This window comes from Vigna angularis, chromosome 10 (assembly GCF_016808095.1).
Source record: "Vigna angularis cultivar LongXiaoDou No.4 chromosome 10, ASM1680809v1, whole genome shotgun sequence".
Taxonomy (NCBI): domain Eukaryota; kingdom Viridiplantae; phylum Streptophyta; class Magnoliopsida; order Fabales; family Fabaceae; genus Vigna; species Vigna angularis.
Window position 1 is genome coordinate 9,660,467 of NC_068979.1, and position 10,858 is coordinate 9,671,324.

At 35.1% G+C, this 10,858-nt stretch overlaps 1 protein-coding gene across 3 annotated transcripts; it reads right to left on the minus strand.

Annotated features, from left to right (window-relative positions):
• Positions 1-3,096: 3,096 nt before the first annotated feature.
• On the minus strand, positions 3,097-6,499 carry LOC108335970 (probable apyrase 7). 3 transcript variants are annotated; one of them, XM_017572217.2, is made up of 3 exons: positions 4,365-6,499; positions 3,732-4,062; positions 3,097-3,480 (listed from the first exon to the last, which is right to left on the minus strand). In XM_017572217.2, exons 1-2 carry the CDS (start codon positions 6,169-6,171, stop codon positions 3,752-3,754), a joined length of 2,118 nt encoding a protein of 705 aa, XP_017427706.1. In that variant the 5' UTR covers positions 6,172-6,499; the 3' UTR covers positions 3,097-3,480; positions 3,732-3,751. The 3 variants fall into 3 exon arrangements, with proteins under 3 accessions (XP_017427706.1, XP_017427707.1, XP_017427705.1); XM_017572218.2 differs by having other exon boundaries at positions 3,097-3,486; XM_017572216.2 differs by having other exon boundaries at positions 3,097-4,062.
• Positions 6,500-10,858: the final 4,359 nt, after the last annotated feature.

The window sequence follows — 10,858 nt, forward strand, 5'->3', positions numbered from 1 at the left end:
CCCTTACCCCTAATTCATCTCCTCTTCTTCAACACAAAACGAAAACACCCACTTTCTCATGGACAAACAAACACCAGGCCATGGTTTTGTCGACGCTCCCCTCCCACCGGTCGGAGCCACCGCCGATATCGCGTCGTTTCGACCTCAGGCCCCACCGGAACCACTGCCGACCGCGGCGCCGCTGCCTTCTCTTCTTCGCTCGTGAGGCCGATACACTCTCCTTCTGTCTACCGCGAAAAGCCCTCTGCCAAACCGGCCACCGCGCCTCCTCCGCGCCACTGCTTCGTCAACTCCAGCCACCGTGCCACTGCTTCTCCGATCCCGTCTGCTCTCTCCGACACCGGCAACCCAGGGAAGGGTTCGTCTTCATCGCACGTCCAAACCTCCACCCGACTGGCAGCCGCGAGCCACCGGAGCCGTCGCCAGTCGAGGCGAAATCTCTCCTCCTCCGTCGCTCGTCGCACGCGGGAAGTTCTCTCCCTTCTCCGTCCATATGTCTCCCCCACCTCCACAAATTCCAAACTCATTCATCACTCCACATACAAATACTTCATCACCTCCGTTCACCCAAACCCCAAACTCACAGAGCACCTCCATAGCCACCAATCAAAGCTGCAGACTGCCCATAGTGTCGGGGAATAGAGCTCATAGCGTCAGAGAACTTCACTTCCTTCGCTGTCATAGAGGCGCTGGGGAGTGCCCTCACCAACAAGTACTCCGAGGGTATGCCCGACAATCGCTACTACGGTGGCAACGAGTTTATCGATCAGATTGAGAACCTATGCCGTTCCCGCGCCCTCGAGGCCTTCCATCTCGATCCCTCCTGGTGGGGCATCAGCGTCCAACCCCACTCTGGTTCTCCGGCCAACTTCGACGCCTACACTGCACTGCTCCAGCCCCACGACCGCATCATGGGTTTGGATCTCCCCTCCGGCGGCCACCTCACCCACGGCTACTACACTTTCGGTGGGAAGAAGATCTCTCTAGGTTGAAAGTTGAAAGGGAAAGTTGAAAGAGAAGGTTCATAAATTTTCTAGGTTTGGATTTAGGGGAAGCTGAAAGAGAAGGTTCCCAAATTGGGAAGTGAATCAAAGACAAAATTTGGCTGCCCCATCTTCCCATGACAAATTCAGTGAATGTCATGTAAGCGGGGCCGAACGGAGGCAGAGGCGAAAAGGGAGTGGATGGTGGCTGCAGTGATGAAAGTGGGGCGAACGAAGTAACAGACAATATAATTTTTCACAATTTAAAAATGACAATATCCAGCTCAACCTTTTGACAACTTAACATGTCAACGTATACAATATAAAAATAATATAAAAATGACACGTTACCACTGCATTTTGCCAGATAATCACTCTCTTAACTCCGTTTGGTTATATTTAACGGAAGGGACTAATTTGACTCAAAAATTTAAAAGTAAGAATCTATTTCAAACACTTTTGTAACGAGAGATTAAATTGAGATTTGCCAACGAAACTGGGGACAAAATTGGTATTAAACCTTATTTTTACACTTCAGTGTAATTAAATTCATGATGTTTTTTTTATCCAGTGTTAATCAACTAAACATACTACCTTTTCTTTTTACTTCATAATTAAATCAGTTACTATAACCTATTTAGCTTATCTAGTATATGTGTAGAATAAATACATTATTATAACGTCACGACTTGTGATAGGTATTGCTTACTTAACAACACTTGGAACATCATTATAAATTTATAACTTTTGTTGTTTTCTCCGTATTAAAAGAAGTATACTGCTCAAAAATATAAAAAAGAACTCTTTCATATCTAATATAGTAATCACAAGTCATATCTAACAACTCTTTTTCATCTATTTCTCTGTAGACAAGTAATGGCAGTTATGTCTAATGGTAGTTAGGTTTGTTGGTCCCGAAAAATGGAAACACCATACATGAAGAAAAGCCACGAAAATTGGAGTATCGATCTATAAAGTATATAATACCGGAATACTCTATTACATATGAATGTAAAATAAATTATTTTAATATTAAATACTTAATCTCTTAAGAACAATTAAATTTAATCAATTGATTTTTAAATTAATATTGTTACATATTTTAAAATTGATATGTAATGTATAATAATTGAATATTGCAAATATAATTTAGTATTATAATAATTACATATTTTAAAATTCATATGTAATATATGATAATTAAATATTACAAGTGTATTTTATTATTATAATAAAATGAATATTAAATGAAAAATGTTAAAATAATTAATGAAATAAATTTAATATTTTGTTAATAAATTTTTATATTAAAATATATAAATATTTAAAATAAAAACATTAATAAAATTAAATCAATTCATTTAAATTTTTATAATTTATTTTAATATATTTTATTTTGAAATATATGTTTTTTGTTTATTAAATGTTGTAATAGAATTTTATTTTAATTTTAATTTTATTTGACTAAAATTTATATTTTAAAAAATTTGTTTATAAATTATTTTCTGAACATTAATATACAACCAAATTTATTCTATTACTACTACAAACTTTAATCCTATCTTTCACTCACTTTCCCTTTGTCTAAATAACTTTTTTCACTATTTTTACCCTTTTTTTTCCTTTCTACAAATCAAAAAAAGTCTATAGTAATAGTCACAATTAATTGATCATGGAAATATTAGGAACCAAATCCGTTGTTCGACGAAAAAAGGAGAAGTAAACGTTGTATTGTTCACCAATTATAGTAAATGGATGACGTACGGTTGCTTGATAAAATATTATTAAACTCTAAACAAAAAAATTACATTGAAAATATTAACATTTAGAAGAAAAGTTAGATATTGAGGTATAATTTGATGTCAGACATTAGAATCAATGAACAAAATTAGTAGAAAAAGAATAAAAGTACATGCAGAACTTGGATGCATGGTCCTTTTGGCATTATTATTATCCAATGGAGTTTATAAATTATTTTATTAAATGTCATCACATATTATCAAGGTTCAATTCCAAATCTAATATGAGAATAGATTTAATAGTACCTGAGATACTGTATCTAATTTTTTTCCACCTTTGGGAAGCTAGTAAGTAGCTTGGAAAGTTGCACATGTTAAGTGAATTCAGTAGCTTATTTGACTTTAAAGCGGGTGAGGATTGTTCTCTGTTACAACTTCTCTGTGATGTTCATCTTTTCTAACGGATTTCACAAGTCATCAGTCAACAGTTATGAAACTAGAAATTCTCTATGGTAATAGCTGTTAATGAGTTGAAAGAATGGTACAGGAACAGGCACAAAATGAATGGATCATGGCAGGCTTTATGCTTGACTTGTCTTCCGAAGGGTTCGGAGCAGCAGAACTTGGAGACATCGAGAAGCCACCAAGGAGAGTTTGCATAGAATAAGTGTTAGTTTGTGCTTAACAACTTGTGGATGTTGTTGCGACTCAATGCCAAGAAAGAAATCATCTTGGTCGGGCACTGCCGTTTAATTGGCCTACAACTTATAATCAACAATCCATGAAATTTGTTGCTATTTACAAAAAAAATTTACAAACTAGGGGGAAATGTGTGGAAATCTTAATTAAATACAGAAAGAATATTCAACAAAAAATATGTAATGCTTGACTATCACTTACTTACAGATGTCAGTATGTTACAGAGAAGAATCCCTCGGAAAATTTGATAAAGCAAAACTCAAAGGAAATAATGATGTATTAAAAAAGGATGTTATTGTCGAAATCATACCGATGTTTTCCGAAGTTGACCTAACTCTTGACCAGATGAACTTCAGCCAATGAGGAATTGAGATCTTCTCGAGACTGCGATCGCCTACTCTGCAGATGCATCTGACTCCTGTAGGAGGACCAGAAGGCACCCATGTTGCTACTGTCAAACTGCATCTGCCCTAAACTGTTTGAGGAATAACTGTGTGAAACATTACTGGCTGATGGGTACGATGAAGACTCCATAAGCTCGATGCCACCATTGTTGCCGTCAAGTCCATGCCCCAGATTAAACGGACTTTGTTGTGAATCTGTAATTTTTGGGCTGAGTGGCATTTTTGACCTTCCATCCCCTGCAGTATCATAGGTGCAAATTGAATTGAGGTTAACTCTACAATTATTGCATGTACATTTGTGACAACAGCAAGCTTTGATAATTGGTGAAAACATGGCCAAAACAAGTCGCAGTGGCATCCAAGATATACAAATGAACGTTGTCATCATTCCATACATTTAATAATTAATAGTATGAACTAAAAAGACAACAAAAACAGACTACTTTCTATTCTCCTTAGAAATTTTTTGAACAAAACAGTTAGATCTATCAAGTTTTCGGATTGGTAGTGATCATCATTTGCATAAATAAATAGTTTACCAGAGTTCACTGGACTCCAATGCTGGAACCGAAAAGGAGATGGCATGTTAAGAACAGAAGCAGCAGAAACACTGTTATGCCTGGAAATGGGAAGATATTGCCTCCGGACAAACCTTGGCATCCATTTGCCAATACATGATAAAGCACAAAGAAGTAGAATAAAAGAAAGTAACAAAATAGGCACAGCAGCAAGAGGATTTATCTTGATCCGGAACAACTCCAAATCACGAATCCCAAATCTAGTGGAAAATGCCTTTCCAGCTTCCAACAAGGCAACCCCAAGTGTCCAAGTGATACTTCCGGAGCCAACACTTATCTGATTATCATTAATGTGCAAACCCTCCCTCAGCAGAGAGGTAATGTACGGTGCCCTAAAGCAATACTGATCAATAAAGGGTTGCGGAACAACACTTGCCTTTGCAACATCCCATTTCTTTTCACAAAAATCCTTACCCTTTGCCAACACATCATCAAGAGTAGCCTCAGAAGTCAAGTTGAAAAACCTAAATACAACATAAAATCCAGAAATCACATAAAAATGTCCATAGGGGCGAGGCATACTGTCACGCAATGCACAAGGCTGCGCTGCACAATCAAGCCCTGCGCCAAGATCATGCCATTCAGAAAAATTCACAGCAACTTTCGCTACTGCACTGCACTCCTTCCAATTAGGAGCACCAACAAGCACTAATGAAGTTCCCAACCCTCCACCCCCACCCAATTCTTTCCCACCTTTGTTATCAGATGAACAACGAGAACAAAAGTATTCATCCCTATACCCATCCTGCAAGCAAGGATGTTTCAACTCAATATTTCCACTACTACCTACATCAAAATTACCTAAAGCAAACTCCTTCCTATATAGATAGTCCACAGACTTACCAAACGCCTCATTCAGACCGTACCCCGGGAGCGAATAAGCAGTGAGATGATGTCTAACAGATCCAATGCTAACATACAAACTAGTATCATTATTCATTTGTTGATCACTCTCAAACGTGACCTGCAAGGAAGAGCCACCCAAATCAAGTGCGCCATAAGTAGCCTTCCTAGGCCTAGCCCCCAAAATGCCATTATCATAATTAAGGGCAATCCACCCATAATAAGCCTCCTCGGGGCCAGAGATAATCCTAACCCAATCCCTCTCACACATAAAGGGAGAGTTTTTAAGCACAGTCCAAGCATTATCTAACAGCCACATAGAATCAATAACCGGAAGCCTCCTCACCCCAGCAGTGGCACAAAGAAACAACGAAGTAGACTTATGAGCATGAACTGGAATCTGCTTCTTGGCCCACCTAAGCAACGGCTTCAACGCCTTGTGCAACCCAGACACGTTGCGCACTAGTTTATCAATTCCAGGCTCGGTCTCCACTCGATCATAGGCTCGGCCACGAGGCTTCTTGTGCAAGCTATTCCTCGAGGAGTCAACAGCAATTGGAAGATTGCTACGACGTTGGAACCGAACGGAAGTGTGGTAGACAAAAACGCGCGTGCCGGTGCTGCCGCAATCGAGTACAACGTAGTACTTGCCGGAACCATGGTTCCAATAGGAGTAAAGGAGGAAGAAGATGAGGTAGCTTAGGAGGAAGAACGATGCAATGAAGAGAGCGATTTTGAGGCATCTGCGGCGCGAGGAAGAGGAGGGTGTTGGAAGCTTGTGAAGGGGCACCGTGGCGTCAACATGACGGTACGAGGAGAGGTCCTGGAGAGAGGGAGAAATTCGAATGTTGTTGGATAGAGAAGAGGAGGAGTTTGAATTGGGGAATTTGGTGGAGACAAGTGAAGCAATTCTAGCAAAGACCATGTCTTTTTGCGAATTGGGGAATACCCAGAAGGATTAGAGAAGTGGGGTTAGGTGGGGGATGAAGAAAACATGGCATTTCCGGAATTGGGATTTTAGGGGTAAGAAGGGTTTGGGTTGATTACAATTTTTGAGAGATGGGTGGATCTGGATCCCGTGGGTTCAGATTAGAGCGCAAACGTTGGAAAAGAAGAAGAACCAAAAGAATGTGAATGGGTTGCGTCGTCTTCTTGATCCATAGGAATTACGAAGACGGAGTTTTCAGAGGCTAAACTGCTACAATGCACATCCATTACAAACAGTGTGAGAGGGCTGAATTTTGGACTTAAGAGAGAGGGGAAATAATGGTCACATGAATTATTAAAATAGATTTTTTTAATTAAAAATGAAAAATTAGTTTTTGATTATGAATTGTTACGTGTTTTATGTAATGTATTTTTTAACAACCTTCTTCTCTTGTCTTGGATACTGATCAGTCAGATTTGTATGAAAAGTACTACTTATGGATTTAAATGCAAATAAAACTAATTAACTTTTGTGTTAATTAAGAAAGTTAGTTAATGTTTTTAAATTTATTAAATTCGTTTAGACATAGAATCTATGAAGTCGGGAATATCATGTTCGAATCATAAAGTAATGACACTTTTTTTTTAATATTTAATGATATTTTGACTGTAATGCACGAACGAGTATCTCATAAATTGTAAGAATATCTTCTGAATTTTAATATTAGTTAATTAAAATACCTGAGATTATTATCTATACAAGGAAATCGATTCACAGAAGTATAAGATATACTCATCTTCACACCACGCAAACGTGCCTTTTTATCAAGCAATTATATTTACATAAAATTTGGTCGAATTTTATAAAAATTGAATAATAATTATAATAGTAATAACAGTAATAATATTCAAAATATTACAACCCTTATATGTTTCTAAATTATTTTTTATATAAATTAAGGTATCACATGATTTTACATCAACACAAAACACAAAATTTAAAACTTATATATATATATATATATATATATATATATATATATATATATATATATATATATATATATATATATATAAGGTTTGCTAACTTGTATACGTTTTTTTTTCAGTTGATACATTTTAGCAATATGTACCAAGTTTTAGTAGACAAAAATACATTCATATATTATAGATTCTAAGTTTTATGATTAATGGTGTTTGAATAATTTTCATTTTCAAAACTAAAAAAAAGATAAGAAACTCCAAAACCCTTACCTCCTTTGTTCCTCTCAACCCTTTCTCTAGGATGTTTATGTGTATAAGGACAAAGATAAACTACTAATTCTAAAATTTAAAAACGAAATTTAATAATAATCGTGGGGAAAAGATATAAGAGAGTCCTTTCATCAAAAATCAACATCAACAAATTATTTTGTTATTAAGGTAGAAAACAAATGAACGAACATAGCAAGAGCAATAAATTGCGGTGTCGTTAGTTGCTGTGTGGGTGAGAGAGAGTATGAAGATTAGAGAGAAACAAATAGGATAAGTGAGGAAGGTGGATTAGGGTTAGGCGAGTGTTTCTGATTTTTTCAATTGGAGCGGGATGATAGAAAAAAGGTTGAAGTGAGAGAGATGAAAGGGTTGAGAGGAATGAGGAAGGTGAGTAAGGGTTTGGAGGTTCTTGTTTCTTTTTAGTTTTGAGAATGAAAATTATTCAAATACCCTTGATCTTAAAACTCAGAATCCATAATATATGAGGGTATTTTTGTCTACTAAAAACCGGTACACATTGTTAAAATGTACCAACTGAAAAAAGAGCATATACAAATTAGCAGACCCATATATATATATATATATATATATATATATATATATATATATATATATATATATATATATATATATATATATATATATATATATATATATATTGGAAATATTTTATCTAATTGTAAGCTTGGGAATATAATTTAGTAAAAGAATAATAATGAGTATGATTTACACTAAATTGAGTATAAGTTATATTGTTTCACTTTTAAAAAATAATTCTCAAAAACGAACATGATCATTTCTCATAATTCTTAGAAGCCATGGCCCTTACATTATTCAAAAGCAAATTTAGAGATTTACTCATGTAATATATGAATTTGAATTTGATTAAATATTATTGTTTGAATGCTTACAATTATATATATTTTAGATATCTTATATTTTATTTTTTATCTTAGGTTTATCTATAATTAATTTTTTTTATAGTTAGTGGAAAATTAATTACACATAAGTATACTGATCGTACGTAACAAGTGATAAATATTTTTTTATAGGATTTATACAATGTTTGACAACTCTTGCACTTAATTAGGCTATAAAATTCACAATGGAAACTCTTTTATTTTTATCAAACCGTTGATATGCAATAACAAATTTAAAATAGACTATTTACCATTGTTAGGATTAAATTTCATCCAAGTTGACCATTGAAAACAAGTTGATTCCTATTTGTGTGTTCTACTATAGCAGTATACAGAACCGAGACTATTGATGTCCCTTAGAGCTTGCAAAGCATGTCACTCATTTTGGAAGAAAGCTCAAAACATTTATCCAAATGATATCCAACATCTTTATGATTCTTCCAATAAGCTTGCATCTCTCAAATCAACTGACCATGACATGGTATCCTTCATGAATGACGCTTAATCTATAATGGAAGAACTAAAGATGTCATTGGAAGTCGAATCTTTGAAGAAAATCAAGAAGAAACTTGACAAATATTATAAGGTGATGATCCTCCGTGCTTTATATCCAAACTTTGATCATATCAGATATCAACTTCTACCAATCATGAGGTCCTTCCATGGATAGCTTGATCACATGCCTTCATGTCCCAGTGCTCAAACTAAGGAAGCTTATAAACTAGTAGAACCATCAATCATGGTTGCCCCACGAACTTGCATTATTTTCTTGCCAAAACAACCAATGTCTCTAAGGTTGAAATTGTCGATTCCAAGTTCATTGAGGATAAGTATCTAAAGTTAAAGTCTAACAACTTATCATAAACATTTGAAACTCCAAATACATCAACAACTTACATTTCTCAATTCATGAAAGATCAAATCCATGGATAATAAACTCAAGTGCTTATGACCACATATATGATAATACCTGTTTGCTCTCAACCATTTTTTTTATAAGAAAAACATCATTTCATAATCCTTGCAAATTTCTCAAAAACTTTCTCAAAGGGAGTCCATAAAGTCTTCCTATCTCCTTTCCTAAATCTAAATCTAAAGTATGTTCTTTTTATCCGTAATTGTCCTTCCAATTTAATTTCCTTAAATCATTTAACCAAAACATTAACCTTCAATAACAAATGCCTTTCTCAAACTGCTTGTATATTGTAGTATATAGCATTATTAGAATTTAAAGTTACCTTTCTATATGCAAACATTGAGAGCGTGTTTTTGATTATAGTCGAAAACTATGTAAGACACAGAAATCACTGAAAGTTTTTTTTTCTGTGCTTACAATTAAAAATTAAACCCTTATGAGTACTTAAAATTTAATTATCTGATAACAAATGCAAAACTTTGCTAGATTGCGAATTTAAAGTTGCTTAAGTCAGTCAGGAAAAGCCTAAAATAGAGCTGCATATTATGACTACCCTGGACAAACAAAAACTACAAATTAAGTATTATATAATTCTACAAACAGCATTAACCTTCTATTCTTATCAATATAGTATGTTCAAGACAGAAATCAGCATAATACAATGTGAGAAGAAGGTAGATTTCAGAGTGGAAAACAGAAAAGGAAGAGAATATTGAATCAGTGACATCCACACATTTTGTCCCCACTCACTTTCAGTAACATATAATCTCCACTCACTTCCACAATCCTAATGACATTTTCCTAATTCTGTTATTGTGCCTAATATAATCATTCACCAATGGAATCAACAGCCACGTCTACATCATGTGGCCCAACCCTTTGCTGTGCGATACAACACAACCTAAGAAATCTGTTGAGTTGAAAATAGGCTATCTATTATGTAAACAAGTTTTTCACGGTTATTTATCAAGAATAAAGTTATTAGATTTAATAATGTAATAATGAATGGTAATTAAACTTTTGTTTTGCAGTACTATTTTAAAGTATTGTACTCCATGACCGTCTGGTTAACATTGGACCAAGCAATTTATACACTTAGGAACATCAAGACGAACATCCAAGAGACCAGATGATTGTACCATACAAACCGAACGATCACTCTTAAACAACAATTAGGCCTGATGGAGATTAGTTTATGACAAAACATGATTCACAACAATTGGGCCATGATTAGGCCATCGGTAATCCAAAGCTTATCCCGAAATCTATAAATACAGGTTTGAGATAAAGAGGTAAGTGATTGCATACTACACACTAACTGCTGAACTAACCAAATCTTTATTGACTTTAACATCGAAACACCTTTTACAAGTAACCTCTCAGTTGGATCTAACAATTTAAAGGACGACCAGTGAATGTTAGGACACACGGAACTTGAAGAATATATAACCTCGATCCTATAACCAAAACAAGTATAAACAATAGAAGTGATCCAAACTGTTCCATATTTTATTTGAATTGAGCAGTGTTGCCAATAAGTTTTACAAAACTCACCTTTCTTTGGGGTTAATGTTAGATTGTTAAAAGGGTTATTA